Source organism: Panicum virgatum, chromosome 2K (assembly GCF_016808335.1).
Source record: "Panicum virgatum strain AP13 chromosome 2K, P.virgatum_v5, whole genome shotgun sequence".
In the NCBI taxonomy this organism is placed as follows: domain Eukaryota; kingdom Viridiplantae; phylum Streptophyta; class Magnoliopsida; order Poales; family Poaceae; genus Panicum; species Panicum virgatum.
Genome location: NC_053137.1, coordinates 41,834,776 through 41,854,570, shown reverse-complemented (window position 1 = coordinate 41,854,570; position 19,795 = coordinate 41,834,776). Strand labels below are relative to the sequence as shown.

Here is a 19,795-nt window from a genome sequence, read left to right as displayed (position 1 = left end):
ATTGCGATTGCAATAATAACTCAGATATTTTCTTCAAAAAAAGCTTTGTTAGTAATTGGGCCAAAATGTTGGTTAGAAATGTGAAAATTAGACATTTAGTGTCAAAGTATTTGAAGGAAGGTTCCCAGGTTCCCGGCGTGGGATAACCACTAGTATCTCTCATTTACACAAAGCTATTGCGATTGCCCTGTTTAGTTTCCAAAAAAAAATTCTATAATATCCGTCACATCGAATTTTTGGACACATGTATGGAGCATTTAATGTAGTTGAAAAAAATAACTAATTATATGGTCTAACTGATTAGCACGAGATAAATCTTTTAAGCTAATTAGTCAATAATTGGATATTAATTGTTAAATAACAACGAAAGTACTACAGTGTCAAAACCCAAACATTTTCGCGAACTAAACAGGGTGTTTTCAACTGTGGCCTGTGGGATTTTGAAACTTTATTTTAGAAATCATTGCCTTATATTGAAAGACACAAACATACTGAAATATTATTTTTGTTTTACGAATAGACACAAAATTCATGCCACGTACGCGAGACGTACTTGAAGAGAGTAGGTGTAGTGGGCAACGTCTGCACTGTTGATCTACGACTTGCTCCTTAGCGAAACTAAACCTTCATTCATGTCATGGATAACCAATGATAAGGCCTAGAGCGAGGCTCATGGTCGGGGATCGTGGCACAGCCGGCGTGCGTGGTCCACGGATGCGGACATGTATGCATACACCAATACACCATAAGCGGGGTCACCACTAGGGCAGTTAGCGAGTCATTGAGTGCCACCGCTCATCAGCTTAATTATTTTAGTTATTGGGGCCGGCGGCGTTGATCGGTATCTAAGATTGTCTCCATCATATTATTTATTATCTCCTTACTATAATAATTATTTGTTAATACTATTTTTTGACATGTGTCAATCTATTAGAGCGAACGGTCAATAGAGAATAGGCCAGCGCTGAAGTGAGGGAAGAAAAAAGACATTGGGCCTTTGGGCCAGGATGGGCGTCGCAGCCGATGAAGCTAATTAAGCAAGGAGCCGATGGAGCTACAATCATTATTTTTTTGATTCTGTTATAGTTCGTATTAGAAAGAATTGTTTCGTAGTTTGTAAGTTATAATCTCGCCGTATGGGCAACAGGGTCTAGATTTTGGCTATAAATAGCATACATCCGGCATTTGTAAACATTGATCAACCACGTCTAACCACAAATCTACTATTCAGCACGTCCACTTTTCATGTCAGCGGTTTTGCCAAAACCCTATTTGTAGTAGTTTTTTTTTCCTGTACGAGTTCTCAGCAGTTACATTCATCGTTTGCTGGTAAGTTTCGAGTCAAGTTGTGTAGATAGGTCCAGGTTGACAATGCATCGCTTCTTCCTCTGTCTATAGCGCTCAAAGTTATCGAGCACGTTAGATCCGTCTGGCGGGGTTTAACTTATTCACCAATTTATCGATAAAAGTTATCAATCTGTTAGATTTATTCGTTTAGTCTGGTTTTTTGCTGCTTTTGTCACAAGTTATCGATAGAAGTAATCAGCTTGTTAGATTAATTGATTCATTAATCCGGCTTGTTGTCGTTTTCACAAGTTATCGACATCTGCTTAGATCTTACTAGGTTAATCCGTTTAATCTAGTTTGTTTTACGTTTTTGTTATAAGTTATCCGGCCTAGATCTACTCGTTATCGACTTCTTTTGTGTCGTCACGACCATAGCCGATTAGATCTGGATTGAGGTGTTGTTTGCAGATCACGTTATTCTAGGCGTGGCTTGCCTCTTCCTGAATCGGCTGTGGGACAACCAATTTGCTCACATTATCTATATCAGCTAGCTAGTCGATAGCCCCGGAATTTAACGTTTATTCTTCTTATTAATTGCAGATCAAATTGACTAGCACGCCTAGCGTACCATACATGCGCTGATTGGGTTCAGTATAATGGAGCGAAATAGATCTCTCCAGCCCTAGCGTACGTGGGGCGTAAAGATCCAACTCTTGAGATTTTCACGTCAACATTATGATTCTAGTGATGGAAGGTGCTCCAGCAGATTGTTAATTATATTTTCGGTGATCATCAAAATATACCTTATTTTTTTCTCAAATGTAAAAAGTTTGCTCCAGCTATCTGCTGCAGATGCTCTAAGAGACATTCGAATAATAAGGTAGCACACCTCGCAGATTAAATTAATGGACCAGTGGCACAGACAAACCGGTGGCTAGTTTGGTGCGATTATAATGGAGAGAACAGATGAAAGGAACCATTAGCGGGACTGCAGCAAGCACAAGTGTAAAGCGTCGGAGATACAGCGGAGAGCACGAGCGCCCGCCGGGAGCAAAGCGAACCGGTCACCGGTGGCACCACACCGCTCGCGTCGAGGTCCAGCTCGGCCCCTATCCCATGTGGCCTCTTCCTGCCGGCTGCCGCTCATTTACGCGCATCGCCGTGATCAGCTCATCAGGGCATAGCCCCCGCCGCCCGGGCTAGCTCTGCCCTGCCGCCTGCGTGGTGCGTGCTGCACGCGGCCGCATTTACAAGGCCCCACCCGCCGCCTGCCCGGCGCGTCTCTATCCGCCGTCGTCCGTGCTTCTTTCTACTCGCCCAGGCCCTCCATCGGCGGAGGATCGGAAGCGCACTCGATCACCTACCGCCCGGGGTCCGCCGCGCCGCCCGTTGGCCGCCGCGCCGCCCGTTGGCCGCCGCGGTCTTCATCCTATTGCGATCGACCGACTTGGCAGCAGCAGCAGCATCCGTTTCATCAGACCGGCCGGCCGCCGTGAACACTGAACAGTCGCCGTCGTACCGTACCCTCGTGAGCGGCCGATCGAGGACGTCCCACCTTAAGATCGAGCTCGACTGCTGTTAACGCTCCCATAATGATAAACCAATCGTCCGAGGCCTAGAAGTTTCATGGCTTCTCCCATTGACCCTTCATTCGCCATTGAATTCCGTGGCAGGGTGGGGGGTCGCCGGTGCCAATGCCAGACCCCCAACTGGCACGGCCACTGGAAACCAGCAGCGTAGAATTCAAGCCGCGCTGGCGCTGGGGTCGGTCCTGGCTGAGACGATGAGGGAGGGCCAAGGCCAGGCCAGCGGTTTTTAAAGCTCCAAATCTACTACTACTCCCCACTTGCTTCTGGCCCGTTTAGTTAGTAAAAAGTTGACGAAAAGTATGTTTTGTTGTTACTTAATAAATAATGTTCAATTATGAATTAATTAGATTTAAAAGATTCATCTCGTGCTAATCAGTTAGATTATATAATTAGTTATTTTTTTAATTATATTTAATGTTTCATGCATGTGTGGAAAGATTCAATGTGACGGAATCTGTACGAAAAATTTTAGGAGGCCTCTGTCGCGCGCAGTGGCATCAATGTGGGAAGAGCCTGCTCGATCTGGTGCCTGCGCCAGGCGATGCATGGGCACATCGTCACCGGAACGCAGAGATGGCTGCCCGTTTTCTGCTGGGGCTTTGTGTCTGGGATGTAAATGGTACGGATATTTTCTAATCGTATTCGAATACGATCCGGTCTAAAAGGATTTTTATCCGTCTGTATCCGATTCCGAGTATTCAATATCTGTAACCAATTCGTATCCGAATGCTCAAAAATTATATTTTTATGATGTCGATATCCATTATAATCTTATCCGACAAAAACTAACACTATCCATATCCAACTCCGTATTCGAACACAAATATGAAAAAAATACGATATCAGTTATATCCGTCCGTATCCGATCCGTTTTCATCCCTATTTGCGTCGAAGGCAATGCTCCAACAACCCGTCAGGATGCAGTAACTTGCAAATTGCAATGGGTTGGATGCAAACTCTACTTGGTTTCCTAAATTTTACTTTAAAACATGTCAGAGTTTATTTTAAAACATGTCATATCGAATATTTAGATATTAACTAGAAAGACTAAACATAAGCTAATTTCAAAACTAACTGTGCAATCGTAAGGTTTATTCATGAGATGAATCCATTAAGTTTAATTAATTTATGATTAGCACATGTTCACTATAGCATCGTGTGGGCTAATTACGACTAGTTAGGTTTAATAGTTTCGTCTCGTGAATAAACCTGGGGTTACGGATTATGTTTTGTCATTAGTATGTGATTAATAGTTCTAATTAGCATCCAAACATCTTGAGCTTAAAATAAAGAGTAAATTCTGTTTTACCCCACTAAACTTGTGACCGAGTCTGAAAAACTCCCCTAAACTCAAAAATCAGACAACTACGCCCTCAAGCTCCAAAAAACCAAACAAATTACCTCCTAATAACTCAGAGTGGTTTATGAAGTGGTTTTCGCTGATTTAGCTTCCCTCTCTCTCACACACACATGTGGTCCCCACCTATCATCACCCACCTCTTGTCTTCTCTCTTTCTCTCCCTTCTCAACCATGTTAACCACACTCTGTTTTAGCCTGCCATCCCGCTGTCGCCGGAGCCTCCACCGCCGGCCAGTGAAGCAACTCAACTTCCTCCTCATCTTCTTCCCTCTCCCTCATCTTCCTCTCGCACAGCCTGCAGTCCTCGCGACGCGACACTGTGTGGCCTCCTCGAGGCCTATGCCACTCCCGACGCCCCTAAGGGCCCCACACGACCACGCGTCACGCCACACGCCTGCCCCGCGATCTCGAGCCGCGTCGCGTCGCCTCCCTTGTGGGCGTGCACTGCTGCCCCTGCTGCCCGCTGCCACGACGCGCTCCTCGAACCCATCCGTAAGCGGCGCCGATTTCGGACGGGGAGTGGCGTGGAATGGCAGAGAACAGTGTGGGAACGCGGAGGAGGTAGGGTGGCAGTCTGTGAGTAGAATTAGACGAGATGATGGGAAGCGGCCAGATTTTGGCCATCTGTGAGCGGCTCGGCAAAGCCATGGTGGAAGAGAGGAAGAGAGAAGAGGCAGGTGATGATAGGTGGGGCCCATGTAAGTGGGAGAACGGAAAGCCAAACAGGCAAAACCACTCTAAGTTATTCTAGAGGTTATCCTGTTTTGTAATGTTAGAGGCGTAGTTGTTTGGTTTTTAAATTCATGAGGGTTTTTCAAACTGGATCACAAATTTAGAGAGGTAAAATGAATTTTACTCTAAAATAAACTTAGGAACCAAACACCCTCTAAATCTCGAACGTGCAAAAAGGATCGTCTGAGACTCTCAGCTGCACGCTTTACACTTCACTGCTGAGCAGACCGAATCCGTCGGCCTGAACTGACCAAAACCGCTCCGAGATCTCGCGAGATCTGGGCACGATTACATTTCTCACGGTCACGGGGGAGCACATCAGGCGGAGGAGCTACGCCCTGGACTGCCGGACTGGGAACAGAACCGCACGGGATGGCTAGCTGCCTAGTAAGCTACCAGCAAACCGCCGGGAAGACATTGCAGAGCAGCTCAAATCCTGCTCTCACGGAGGCTTTGCCTGTGCGACCTGAAAGACCGGCACGCACCAGCGCTGCTTCTTCTAGTACCTCTTTTTTCTTTTTTCACCCCGTACGTTTCACCTAATTTTGCCGGCTGCGTGAATGTAACCTCACGGCGAGCGGCTCTTCTGCCGGCTCGCGCTTCACATGCCCTTGGCCCCCGTACGCTCCCTTTGGTGAAAAAACAAAAAAAAAAGACCCCGTAAAACACGAGCCTAGCTGCCCAAAGAGCCACATACGCAGCCCCTGCAGTTCCAAGGGTCTGTTTAGTTCCAGCGTAATTTTTTTTGCGTTGAAATCTTACTAATTTGAAGTACTAAATGAAGTCTATTTACAAAATTTTTTCACAGATGAGTTGTAAATCGCGAGACGAATCTAATGTGCTAATTAATCCATGATTAATCAATAATTAGCGGATGGTTACTGTAGTATCATTGTTGCAAATTATGTATTAAATAGGCTCATTAGATTCGTCTCGCGATTTACAGCCCATCTTTGCAAAAAAAATTGTAAATAGACTTTATTTAGTACTCTATGCATGTGCCGAAACATTCGATGTGATGATATTTTTTTGCATTTACGGGGTTTATGGGGTGGGAACTAAACATGATCCAAATCTGCTTTGTGTGAGCCTGGCCTGAATCAGCGGACAGCAGGTAGGTAGGTGATGGATGGATGGATGACACACCCCAGCCGTCCTTTTTATTTTAAGTACCATTTTAGAAACCCCTGTCATCAAACTTTTTCAAGTCCAAAATATTCCCTCCGTCTTTAAATAAATGTCGCTTTCGCTTGACCAGAAATAATTTTAATTAATTTTATATAAAAATATTAATATTTATGATACATAATTGATATCATTAGATAGATCTTTTAATTAGTTTTTTAATAAATTTATTTGAAAATACAAACATTGCTCGTATTTTCTACAAATCGAGTCAAACTTATGCCACACAAATCGAGTACTCCGTAGTACACATATCGATCACAATCGCAAAGGGGAGATACTCAGATACGACGAGAACAGCTACCAGTATCACATCCTGGGAACAACTATCAGTATTTCGCACCATGACTACTGTTTTGTTAAAAAAAATGATCTGTTACATTCGCTACAAGATATTATTCAGTTTATTAAGAATAATACCATGACCGCAGAGACCGTGAAAAATAAAAAATCAAGTAACAAAGATCGGAATCACGCTATGAGAGGAAAAAGCATCAAATGGGAAATGCTCGAGGCCGGGATTTTCCTCTATCTAAAAAAACATCAAATGGGGAAGAACACACTGAGCACCTTTCTCGTCCTTGCACGGGTCTTAGTGGGCCTTCCGTACTTAAAAGAGCAGGACAGATGCCGAGTCCCTTTCGCCCCAAATCTGCAGACACGTAAACATCCAATTAAACCCCCCACAGTTGCAAAGGAACCAAAAAGATGGCTGCATCCTACACTTTTGTTTGTGATAGCTGTAACACTCTAGGTTCCACGCTCATCTATCTGTTCATAACTCATAGTAAGTTTCACGGATGACACAGGAAAGCAGATGTAAAGCAAGTGTAGCTGGCGTTGCTAAAAATAATACTAAGTACTTCATTTTTTTTACTATTTACAACTCAAAGGTTCCATGGTGGTTGTTTTTTTTTTGTTGAAGTAAAAAAAGTTCCATGGTTGTAGGGAAATGAAAAGAGAGCAGCCTGATTCGGTTAAGGTAGCTGTAATACTTACGGTTTCACTCGTTTCTTGCGCATCAATTGATAGCCGCAAAATAGATGCCGGCAGTTGATGATGGTGCTTTTTGGTACTGTTCAATTTTGCTTTGTTGCACCCCAGTCTAATCTAGAGTTAATACGTACTATTTCTAACTTTTAGTTATGTTTTCATGTACTGCTGAAAAATCGGAGCCATTGAATGGTCAGGAGAAGCCCCTCACCGGCATTGTACCTGTCTTTGATGGGCCTGCGTTTGAGTGCCTGACAAATATGATGATGCTCGCTCCCTAACCAAATGAAAGCATATAACAATGAATGTCAATTATTGTCTTTGCTATGGCCATCAATACTACATTAGTTGTATTTAAGGATTCTAGTGACATGAATCCATATATACACATTCCAGTGTGAACAAATTAATGTATAACATAAGTTTGGTATGAATCAATCATAGGATATCATCACTTAAAACTGTGTTCTCTTTTTCATGTTTTGCAAAGAAAAGGAAGGATTCTAATTTGTTTATTTGAATCATATTGACCATACCCTTGTAAGGTGCACCATACTCAGTAAGTCTAGTCTTTCTTTTTTTCCTTTTTTGGATGACCATATGTCTAGTCTTGCTTCTAGAGAGACTTGCATGAATGAACTCAAACACAAGTACTAGCAGAGAACGAGCCACATGGCCTTGATTTGAGCCATGATCTATGGATGCAAACTTCCATGGGATTTGCCAGCACACATTTCCTCCTGCAAGTGATGCTCTCAGATGGCAGGACACATTTTCTACAAACTGGCGCTGAAAACAGCACCACGCATTTCCTGCTGCTGGCATTCATGGTCTCGTGGATGGCGGCAGTACCTACATTGTGAAGAAAAAAGAAACAATATTAACTCGTTTGCTCAACCAATTGGCAAAAACACAGGTACCAGAAATCAATAAAGAAAAGGTAGGAGAGTGAAGAGAGAGGGAGAACTGTGCTGCCTGTCATTCTTGCAATTTAGGGAGGGGCGCCATCGCCGCAGCTTTGTGATGGTTGGTTGGTTGATGAAGCCCATAAATCCCGGTTGTACCAGGGCAGTGCTCCCTCGGCATTGAATGGCTCTTACTGCAGCGGGTGAGCTCTCTTCAATGCGCCCTCAGCCAGCAATCTGATGTTGCCTTCCTTCAAGCACTCCGCCGGCTGGCTACATAAACCAGCTCGAACGCGGCAAGCGAGGTTGAGAGGTGGGGAGCAGAGGGTTGAGGCAGGGCGACAGGTCGAGCAGCTGGCCTGTTGCTGGTGAAGAGCTCCTCCAGGCTTTCTTGGTGGGGGCTTCTCAAGGCTCAGTCCAATGGCGTTCAGCAGGGGAGCGGTGCTCTTCTTCAAGCTCCTGGCGTGCCTCCTCTGCCTCTTCGAGCTGTCCCATGGTGAGCGCCTCTGTTTCACATTCTGATACTGCAATGCTGAAAGACTGTCTCTCTTAGAAGCGCTGAAGATATGTTTCCCAGCTTCTGCTTTCTTGTTTCCTTCAGAGTTCTTCAGAATCACTCTCTTTCCGCCATCTTCTGTCATTGTAGTCGGTGGCATTTGTTTTCGGCTATCATATCGCCTGTTGGCGTCTGCCACTATCGTTTCAGAATGCTGAAGTGGCAGACCATCTGTTAGGCTATCAATCACATATTTATATATAGTGAGTAAAGTAATGTTTAGGAAGAAATAGAAACAGACATGAATATAAAAAGATACGCACCTGATATGATATGCCATCCACGGTGGCACAATGTCAGAGCCTTATGTCATGAGCTCATGTTAAGCTCAATCAGATCAAGAACATGTTCTGCCAAAAAGTGAGAGCTCAGTTTCAGTTAACTGTAACCACGTAACCATCTGCCCTTGTAGGCAAGAAGCAGTTCACCTTGAAGAACCTCCCTCCTCTCCGGAAGGCCAGCAGCTACCGCACGGGGTGCCCGGCGACGTACGACTACATTGTCATCGGTGGAGGCACCGCCGGTTGCCCACTGGCGGCGACGCTGTCGCTCAAGTACAAGGTGCTGCTGCTGGAGAGAGGAGGCTCCCCGTATGGCAACCGCAACGTCTCCTACATGGAGAACTTCCACATCGGGCTGATGAATATGGCGCCGGACTCGCCGGCGCAGGCCTTCATCTCCACCGACGGTGTCATCAATGCCCGGGCAAGGGTGTTGGGCGGTGGCACCTGTATCAATGCTGGCTTCTACAGCCGGGCCAGCTCAAGGTATGCAATGCATTGGATGCATGGTATAGTGCAGCATTATGATCGATACTGGGTATGATAGCTCCCCCTGTGCATGACAAACAAGAAGATTTCTACCTGAAAAACGATATCAGTTTTTTTTTTTACTGCCAGTGCATACAGTGGGCAGCGTCACACAAGAATACACACACACACGCACAAGAGAACAAGTGCACAGGTTGAAATCAAAGGTTAGCTTATTAGCTTAGGCAATATATTATGGCATTGACATCAGTCAATCTAATGTATCCAGCCAGCCAGCAGCACACTGACCAGTCACTTTCACGACTGTAGAGTCAGTTCTAGGGTAAATAGAGCAGTGATAGCACAGGAACAGGATGAAATAAATGGTAAGGTCTGCCTGACTGCTAGCTACTATCTGCTGCTTTTACTCACTCTGCAACTTAGCAGTGTACAGAAACATTCAGCAAGCTTGGCCGTGTTTGGTTAGGAATTGATGGATTTTTTTTCACCTTTGATCACTAATTAGAAGTATTAAATAAATTCTAATTACAAAACCACCTGCACAGCCCTCCGTGTAAATTGCCCTCCGTGTAAATTGCGAGACGAATCTAACGAGTCCTTTGACCGCACGATTAGAGGTTGGTCAATGTAGCATCACTGTAGCAAATCATCAATTAATTATCGTCATTAGATTCGTCTCGAAAAGTTACACCCATCCTTGAATTTTTTTTGCAAATAAACTTCATTTAGTACTCCATGCAGACATTCGTCTTTTTGTGTAATTTTGATTTGACGTCTAACCAAACATGGCCAAGAACAAGTAAACGCCTATTACAGATCAATGTCCAATAGCATTCAGTTATCCATAATGAAATGTTTCGGGCGAATAGGACCCTCAGGCTACGGCCTATAGGCACTTACATCAACTCACTCACACAGAAAAGAAACTATCAAGTAAAATGCATGCCAAAGCAGCTAGCCCATATCAAAACAGGCACTAAAGACTTGCAATATACTATCTACTACACTTGCAGCATAGGGGACACAAACGCTGCACTTGAATGTATCATATATGTCTCGGCGCCCCTGGACATGATGATTCTGGTTGGACATGTTCTAGTTTTAGGGCACCATCACAAGAACAGTTCTAAATCAGCTATAGTTCTGATTCTTGAGAAATAGCATACAAAAGAGTGTTTCATGGATAACCTGATTACTTAAAGAGAAACATTCAGATACTAGATTAGTGTGTATTGAAGTGCTTCAGCTTTGTTAGTGTCAAGATGCGACTAGCGCTGCGGGTAACACATGCTGTGGTTCTCTCCCAACAAAATACTACCTCGTGTTTCTTGTCAGAGTCGTACAGCTATGTACCACTACAGTCTACAGCAGCAACCTAGATTTAAAAGAGGCAACAAAACAATATCACATGGGGTCATAATTGCTTTGATGCTATGGACTATGGTAACTATGTTGACTGGACAGCCTGAGAAATAACCTAGCCCCTGTAGAGCTCAGGCCAACTACGACTAGAATCAAGATCAACCTACCAAGACACCACTTCTTTTTAAATAGTTTTCATGAACCTAAATTAGGAAAATTCAATGATCAAAAGGTGCAATATTTCTTTTCCCAATAATTCTATTATGACAATATTCCTGTTGGTAATTCAGTTGCTGTGACTTACATACCTGTATTACTGTGCCAACAGCTTCATCCAGGAGGTCGGCTGGGATGAAGACCTGGTCAACAAGTCCTTCCCTTGGGTTGAAGAGAAGATTGTCCAGTGGCCTAAGATCGCACCTTGGCAGGCTGCATTACGGGATGGGCTGCTACAAGCAGGTGTAGCCCCTTTCAATGGGTATACCTACGATCATGTTTCTGGGACAAAAGTGGGTGGCACCATTTTTGACGAGACCGGGTACCGCCACACGGCTGCTGACTTACTTGCAGCTGGAGATCCTAACAACCTGAGGGTGCTGCTCCATGCTAGAGTGCACAGGATAGTGTTCGACTCACGACAAGGTAATCATTGAGGACATATGCATCCAACCTTCTTAAGCTGTGTCGTGTTACAAAGCAGTAGAGTTATTGAAATACAAAGAATAGAAAGAGTAGAAACTGCAGTCAATACGTACCATTCTCAGAAACATCATTTCTGATGCAGGACGCCTGAAGCCAAGGGCCATTGGAGTCCAATTCACTGATGAAAATGGGAGACACCACAATGCATTTCTGAACAACAACAAAGATAGTGAAATAATTGTATCTGCTGGTGCAATCGGCACCCCCCAGTTGCTTCTGCTCAGCGGAATTGGACCGAAGAACCACCTCAAAAGTCATAACATTCCTGTGGTTCTCCATAACAAATATGTGGGTAAAGGGATGGCTGACAACCCCATGAACTCCATCTTCATACCCACAAGAAGCCCTCCACGGCAGTCCCTCATTGAAACTGTTGGAATAACTGAAGAAGGTGTGTTTATTGAGGCTAGCAGTGGTTTTGGCCAGTCATCAGAGAGTGTCCACTGCCACCATGGAATCATGGCCGCCGAGGTCTGGCATCTATCACTTGCGTACCAGTTTCATATTGCGCAATATTTCCACAAGCTTCATATTACACTATGATGCTTTTTATGCAGAGTAGAGCACAATAGGTAGTTTCAGACCAATGCCACACACACAATTAGGGAACCTGCTTCTTTGAGATTTAGCATGCATAAAAACTAGTCAATACACGAAGTGCATGTAGCAATTGTATGCTACATGAAGAGCATAATTTAGAAGTAAGATCCATCCATTAATTGACAATGGATATGCATGTGTATGTTATCGCACATTCTAATAAATAGTTGTGGTAAGCAGTGTTTAAGGCACGCCTTATGTTTAGTCTTTGTTTTTATGTGCTAGGATTTCAGCTTGGAGCAAAACAAAGAAAAGAAAATCTCAATTTCATACATGGGCTGAACTCTTGCAATTCAATTATAACTGACACCATACCTGTCATGATTATGTGAAATTTGTTATCACTTTGGTCTCATCAATCTAATGCACTACCACACTGCATGCCTGCAAATGCAGATTGGACAGCTGTCTACAATTCCTCCAAAGCAAAGAACCCTGGAAGCAGCCCAGAAATACACTCAGAACAAACTTAACCTACCCAAAGAGGTATTCCATGGTGGTTTTATACTCGAGAAGATTGATGGTCCTCTGTCCACAGGTCATCTGGTCCTCACAGACACTGATGTCCGGAACAACCCAGCAGTTACCTTCAACTACTTCAGTCATCCACAGGATCTCAATCGTTGCGTCTATGGTATCAAGACCATTGAAAGGATTCTCAGGACAAACCGTTTCTCTGAACTTTCTGCTGATGGCACCGGATTTTCAATGGAAAGGGTGCTCAATATGAGTGTGCAGGCTAATGTGAACCTGATACCCAAGCATACAAATGACACAGAATCCCTGGAGCAGTTTTGCAAGGACACAGTGATCACCATCTGGCACTACCATGGTGGATGCCATGTGGGGAAGGTGGTTGACCAGCATTACCGGGTGCTTGGAGTCTCAGGTCTCCGTGTAGTTGATGGCTCAATATTTTCTAGATCACCAGGAACAAACCCTCAAGCTACTGTCATGATGATGGGCAGGTATGGTAAACTTGTTTTGCTACCAAATAAATTCCAATTTTAGAGTCTGAATCTCTTTTTGTCATGTTTCTTGCTCAGATACATGGGAGTAAAGATCCTAAGAGAAAGGCTGGGACGTGCAGCTGGAGTGTAGTCGATTCCAGGACATTAGCTTTTTATTATGTGTGGCCTAGGACAGAGATTACTAATTTTTTGTGGGATCCAGAATGAATCGGCAAAGAAAACAAGCTACGAGTTTCATCTGTACCCAGTAGTCATTTGTCTAATATGATATTGCAGACTGAATGGTTGATTGACCCCTTCTTTTTTCTTGTTTTAATGGATTTCGGGAAACAAGCTCCCATGAACTGCTCCCTCATATGATCCCTGATCTTACAGGGAGGTTTGAGCTTGTGTTTAACAATACCACATCATATGCTCCCGGATCCATGGTATAGTGCAGTATATCACGAAAGAGAAAAAGACTCAAGAAATCAATAATCTGACTTTATTCAACTGAATAACACAATGGTATGACATTGCCACATAAGTTTCCTCTTTTGAAGAGGAGGGGTGGGATGAAAAGTTGCCTCTGAAGGCACCAAGCTCAACAGATTACATTTGGTAATCATTTTACTCAATTGGAACTAAAGAAACTCAGCAATCATTAATTAGCAGCACCTAACTGATAAAACAATGGGTGTGCTCCAAATAAAATAACAATTCTAGAGCCTTACAGGTATTCTGAGACCGTCATAGCTAAGTTGGATGTCAAGACCCTCTGTCTCCATCAGCGCGGAAAGATCATTATTTACTTTCTCATGGTCCATTAAATGCATCATTCCTGCAGATACCATTTGATTCAACTTAACGAATGGCAAACACAGGTCAACATAAACAATAAAGAGTTGCACCAGCAGCCCTCGAACTTGTCCCGAGGTACACTTAGGTCCATGAACTCGCAAAATCGAACTCTGGCACTCTGAACTTGTTAAGTTGGATAGCTCTTTTGCATATATTCAAGGGGTATGGACCTAACTGGCACAAGTTAACAAGTTTAGGGTGCCAGATTTCGATTTTGCGAGTTCGTGAACCTAAGTGGTATCTCAAGACAAGTTTGAGGGCTGGTGGTGTATTTAACTCAACAATACAATATGGGACATCAGACATGTAAATGAAATCTGGTCAAATTAAGGACAATAGACTTCCATGCCCATAGACAAGAAAGAAATACCATTTGAGTTTCTAATGCTTCAATGCTGGAGAAAGGGGGCAAATAGTCCGTTTCTAATAATAGTAATTCTAAATGGTGACAGAACACATATTTAGTCTTTTGTTTCATAAGTATTGAAGGAAATAATATCAAATAAGGGTACAAAAATAATATTAACCTCAACTTGAGTTAGAACAATGCATGCAGGACTTCCCCGCATTTTTGCTCTGGCATATATAAGGTCATAAAACTGCATTTTGATGATTCATTTGTATTACCTTGACCATTTTGTTTTCTTTTGACATGGGACCCCAACCACCTAATCAGAAAGCGTGCACATTTTGAATGAGCCGTTGGCTCAGTGGTTGGGTTCGGTCAGTGGAGCGCCCACCACCAACATTCAAGCACCCCTCAGTGCGGGTTTTGCACCGGGGGAACGTTCAAGCACCCCTCAGTGCGGGTTTTGCACCGGGGATTTGTTCCCCAGTTTCTTCTTGTGTAGCCTCACACATGGATGCACAATAATGATCAGGGTGACTTATGTGCTCATCACGTCAAAGCTTGTTGGTGACACATGTGCGTGTGATGGTGTGGGTTCAGATGCTTTATCTTCTACTTGAAGGGTTGAGGCATAAAAAAGGTTGTTGACACGAAATCCGATCAACACACTGAATGTTTAATTCGATTGGGGATACCCTCAATCAGCCGGGGAAGTTGAACCACGTTAGGAGTCGGTTTCTAAATCATCCAAATTATAAAACCTAAACCTACTCGGATTGTAACAGGCTAGACCAGTCGCCCTTGGTCTTGGCCAATTTTGGCTGCTAACAAAGGCATGTATATTTTTAGGCTGTAGCTAACTAAGCAGTCTGTTCAAGAGTGGGTTTTATTTTCTGTGCATCCACAGGGAAACCAAAACACAATAGTATTGAAAACTGAACTAGTTTGATGCAATTCTCTATAAATTTATAACAGAAACATGCACATGAGTGGTCAATGAGTTCCTACCGGTAAACAGTGTTTTCTTTGGTTTGATTTTCCTAACTTCGTCGATGGCCTGCACAGTTGAAGTATAAAAACGGATTAGTGCAACAGGAAGAAGCTAAGAGCTGTTATTCTAGAGCTTTAGAACTAACCCTGGGTAGTCCAAAGTGCGTTGATGAAGAACGATCAGGTCTTAGAGCATCCTGTACAAAGTTATCCAGCAAACATAGATCCAATCAGTAATTAATACTTAAGAAGTCTGCACATGAAGTCAATAAGAAAAGCTTTGCAGAAAACCCAATAACTTTATTGTTTAATAATTAGAGATAATAAAAAATATATGATACCATTATAAGAAGTTCACAGTTTTCCAGAAGCTTGTAGGTTTCTTCAGGTATATCACTGACATCGCTGCATCCATCATAGTAATTCAGACAAGTGACCTTACATCTACATAGTTCATTGTTGTAAATTAGCCTTGCACTGAACTCAGTTTACCTTATGTAGCATATGTCAGCAAAACGAAAACCAAGGGAACGGTAACCCTGACCATGCCAAACAGGTAAAGGAATCACCTGAGATGGAAAAACCATAGATTCAGAAAATAAGATGAAGCACCTCTATCTTTATATCTCTAACCATCAAAATAATATTAGTATCCACTGGTATAGAAGCAAAAACAAATCAATGGGCACTTACAGATAATTGAAAGAATAAATGATAACTTCATGACAGATTTACTAAAATTCAGATGCTGGCAAGTTTTGCCAGTTTGCTTCGGGCAGTCATTATAACCCAAATCAATGAAACTGTGGAGCTTCAAATTGCCAAATTACTAAAGGGAAATGCTTCACATATAACCCATGTCTACACCTCCTCTACAACCAAGTGGTTATGAGCCCTTGGTTGTAAAGGAGCTGTAAGGACACGTTGTGTTACTAAAATAATCTCAATCAATTAAGTGAAGCTATCCATAGTAGTTGACCAAAATAAGGTGATACAAACAAATTTATAATTTTGGCCCCATACATCATTCCATTAGTTATAGTTTCCTATTACGAACCTCAAGATTGTGAACCATGAATGGTTCCTCTTTTATAATGTTGAATTGCAATGCTGAAACTGCCGCTCCAGGTATAACTACACTTGTGTCGATCAAATAATAGTGGGTCATCTTCATCACCTGTCAAAGAAAATCCGGGAAGGGAGAGGAGTGGGGTATGATCAGGACGAAATCAGAATGAAGAAATTAATCACTGTTTTAAAACTACCACTTAACATGTTAAGATAGTTCTCTGTCTAATCCTAATTCCTAACAATATTCTGTTGTCTAAGTGGCAGTAGTATTACAAGTTATCCCAACCTCATAATCACGCTCCGCCACATAAATTGGGATTGATGGCTGCACATTGTTTGTCCAGTCACGAAGACAATCAAGCCCTGCACCATAGTAGAAATTATCTTCCTTTCCCCCCCCCCCCCTTTTTTTAGAAAAGAACAAAGAACAATCTAAAAAGTAGCAAGGATTATGTCCCAGCTAATACAATCACCCTTGCTTTGAGTTAAGCAGTTACAACACGATAAGAAAGGGTTAGCAAAGGTGGCAAACCTCCAATGGCATCAGCATGAGAGTGGGTAATGATGACAGCGTCGACCGTCCTCAACCTGCAAAGTAGCAGTAAAGCCAGTAAACACTTTGCATGACCAACTTTGCAAGCACAAAGAACACTGAACAGTTTATCAGATCAGATCAGAGACAGTACCCAAATGCAGGGAACCACTGGAGCGCAGAGTGGTAGAAGAACCTGGAAGAGATAAACAAAGCATAAGCTAGTTATTTGGGTCAGCAAAAGAAATGAAGCAAGTTGCAACGCTCATTGATAGCACATACTTGCCGGCATCGACGAGGATGTTAGCAGTACCAGAAGGGGTGGCGTGGCGCAGGAGGATAGAGGTGTTGCGCCTCCTGTTTGGGTTCCCCGGCTCGGCCGCCTTGGTGCAAACCTGCACGCAGGACAGGACAAGGAAAGCTACATTGAGCAACAAAACTGTGCCGCGGACAGCGCCAATGTTGCTGGGATTGGTACAGAGATGGCGAATGAGCGTAATGTGGCATACGGGGCAAGTCTTGGTGGGATCTGTGAGGCAGCTGACACGCGGGATGCCCTCGCTGGTGCCCGTGCCGATGAAGATGAGCTCGGACTGCAGCGGTTGGTCCCCCTCCTCCACCGAGGAGCCAGGGCCCGCGCCGCCGGGAGACGAGCGGGCTACGCCGCAGAATGAGCGCGCTGGAACTGGAAGAGGAGCAAACAAGCCATCAGCGGGGCGAGGCGTTACGTCGAGCAGCTCGTACGCGGCCGAGAGGGCGGTAAGTTCCGTGCAGCTCGGCGCACGCGACGCACCGAGGCGGAGGCGCGGGAGGTGGCGAAGCCGCGTCGAGGACGAGAATGAGGAGGGAGCGACGCGCGTCGCGGCGGCGGCGAGGCCGGGGAACGCGCGCGACGCCGGCGGCGCCATGAGCGGGACCTGCCCGCGCAGGATCGCCGCGGCGATCGCGCCCGTAGCTGCGCGCGTCATCTTCAGCGGCGGTGGCCGGCGGGCGATCCGGGGGCGGGTCTCGCTCTTGCCGGCGGCCGCTTGTCGCGGGGCGAGGAAGGGACGCTGGCAGGTGGGGCCCCGATCCCCGTGCGCGTCTGGTGGCAGAGAAAGCTCCGAAGCTTTCCGTACTTAGCCCGGAAAAGGTGTCAGCCACTGACAGGTAGGGCCATGATTTGTGGTCCCCGCAAGTCGGTGAAAGGTGTTGACGTCTCGTTGATAACAGTATTCTCTTACAGGGATGCTCTTTGTTTCTTTTTGACGAAATAGCCAAATTCGTACATAAACTATCACGTCCGGCTCAATTTCATCCATCAACTATCAAAACATCCAATTTAGTTCCTAAACTATCTATATTGGTCTGATTTCGTCCTTGTGCTGAGATGGCGTGGCACTGTGGACTGCCTCATCAGCGTACAGTCAGATTAGACTTCCAACTCACATTGAAATATCAATTTTACCCCTGTTTTTTTCTGAAGACATCTACCCTCCCTCTCCCAGCCAACTCCTCTCGCACCCTGGTAGTCAAGCTGCCGCCTGCTGCAGCTAGCGCGGCGCCGCACCTCGCCACCCCCCTCCAAACCTGCTCGCCGCCCCAGCAAGCCTGCTCGCCGCCCTCAGCAAGCCCAATCCTGACCACCATCCCCTCCATATGCTCATCAAATAGCTGTTCAAATTGCAAAATCAATAGGCAAAATGGGACATTCTCGTCACAAATTGAACCATTGTATCCTAAATTTCAGTTAAATCACAAGCCCTAACCAAGAATCACAAACACTTCCCTAAGAAAAAAAACCACAAACACTTCCCTAAAAAAAGAATCACAAACACTTACCTCCAATCAATGCCCACGGATTCTAGATGAGCGCCCCATTGCGTGTGCACATTGAATGCGTGTGCTACTTTTCTCCTTGCTCAGGTTGAGCCTCCACCTCGCCCTTAAGCAGATCCGCGCGGCATTGTAGGAGCAGTGACCTGCGTGGCGCTCTGCAAGGGCCAGCGAGCGGCTGGGAAGGAGCCGGCGAGCAGGCTTACTGGGGGCGGCGAGCAGGCTAGGAGGGGGACGGCGAGGTGCGGCGCCGCGCTCACTGCAACGGCGGAGTCCTGACTGCCAGGGAGCGAGAGAGGCTGGCTAGGAGAGGGAGGGCAGATGTCTTGACAAAAAAGAATGGGGTAAAATTGACATTTCAACATGAGTTGAAAGTCTAATATGACTGTGCGCTGACGAGACAGTGCACTGTGGCACGCCATCTCAGCACAAGGACGAAATTGGACCAATATAGATATTTCAAGGACTAGATTGGACGTTTTGATAGTTGAGGGACGAAATTGAGCCGGCGCGATAGTTTAGGGACGAATTTGGCTATTTTGCCTTTTTTTTTAGTGGGAGGGCTCCTCTTTTTTTCTTTGGGTTAGGCCCCGTTTAGTTCCATAAAATTTTCTACAGTACCCGTCACATCGAATGTTTGTACACATGCATGGAGTATTAAATGTAGTTGAACAAATAACTAATTATATAGTCTAACTGATTAGTATGGGATGAATCTTTTAAGTCTAATTAGTCCATAATTGGACATTATTTGTCAAATAATAACGAAAGTGCTACAGTGTCAAAACCCAAACATTTTCGCGAACTAAACAGGGGACATACCACTTCAATTTCCAGTTTCAAGATGTACCATTATAAATCACCTATTTCGCAATTTGTCTTTATAATTTTTCATCTACATGATTCTTGTCATTTTCTATGTTTTTTGGGCGCATAGGCCCACTATTAGGTCAATATATGCGTATGCATCTTCCATATGGATCAAAACACATCGGGTTGCATCTCTATCTCCACTCGCTGACATGTGGGTCCCACAAGTCAGCTTCTCCTTCAACCTCCAGCCATCCTCCATAAACCACCCGCTGGTCTCGACCATGCCTTGACTAACAGAACCCTTCCCTGTTGGTGCTGGTGGCCGGCCTGCAGCTCACATCTTACCCCACCGCCGCACTCATGTGCCGCTCCA

At 44.6% G+C, this 19,795-nt stretch overlaps 2 protein-coding genes across 2 annotated transcripts; one reads left to right on the top strand and one right to left on the bottom strand.

Annotated features, from left to right (window-relative positions):
* Window positions 1-7,827: 7,827 nt before the first annotated feature.
* LOC120677722 (putative hydrolase C777.06c) lies at window positions 7,828-17,883 on the bottom strand. Its single transcript, XM_039958894.1, has 12 exons — window positions 17,588-17,883; window positions 17,304-17,479; window positions 17,077-17,189; window positions 16,949-16,990; window positions 16,795-16,850; window positions 16,549-16,625; window positions 16,249-16,368; window positions 15,684-15,760; window positions 15,533-15,596; window positions 15,338-15,388; window positions 15,210-15,258; window positions 7,828-13,832 (listed from the first exon to the last, which is right to left on the bottom strand). Exons 1-12 carry the CDS (start codon window positions 17,760-17,762, stop codon window positions 13,714-13,716), a joined length of 1,119 nt encoding a protein of 372 aa, XP_039814828.1. The 5' UTR covers window positions 17,763-17,883; the 3' UTR covers window positions 7,828-13,713.
* On the top strand, window positions 8,170-13,367 carry LOC120677712 (protein HOTHEAD-like). The gene is made up of 6 exons (XM_039958885.1): window positions 8,170-8,547; window positions 9,020-9,374; window positions 11,068-11,381; window positions 11,524-11,912; window positions 12,438-13,009; window positions 13,088-13,367. Exons 1-6 carry the CDS (start codon window positions 8,472-8,474, stop codon window positions 13,140-13,142), a joined length of 1,761 nt encoding a protein of 586 aa, XP_039814819.1. The 5' UTR covers window positions 8,170-8,471; the 3' UTR covers window positions 13,143-13,367.
* Window positions 17,884-19,795: the final 1,912 nt, after the last annotated feature.

What these genes read in the sequence shown, in the direction of transcription:
- LOC120677722 (XM_039958894.1), bottom strand. Translation starts at nt 17,762, where the DNA reads ATGACGCGCGCAGCTACGGGCGCGATCGCCGCGGCGATCCTGCGCGGG. An exon ending in CCTCCCGCGCCTCCGCCTCG is followed by an intron (nt 17,480 to 17,587) that starts GTGCGTCGCGTG and finishes CTCCTCTTCCAG; the next exon opens with TTCCAGCGCGCTCATTCTGC. An exon ending in ATCCTCGTCGATGCCGGCAA is followed by an intron (nt 16,991 to 17,076) that starts GTATGTGCTATC and finishes TATCTCTTCCAG; the next exon opens with GTTCTTCTACCACTCTGCGC.
- LOC120677712 (XM_039958885.1), top strand. Translation starts at nt 8,472, where the DNA reads ATGGCGTTCAGCAGGGGAGCGGTGCTCTTCTTCAAGCTCCTGGCGTGC. An exon ending in CCTCTTCGAGCTGTCCCATG is followed by an intron (nt 8,548 to 9,019) that starts GTGAGCGCCTCT and finishes CTGCCCTTGTAG; the next exon opens with GCAAGAAGCAGTTCACCTTG. An exon ending in ACTGTCATGATGATGGGCAG is followed by an intron (nt 13,010 to 13,087) that starts GTATGGTAAACT and finishes TTTCTTGCTCAG; the next exon opens with ATACATGGGAGTAAAGATCC.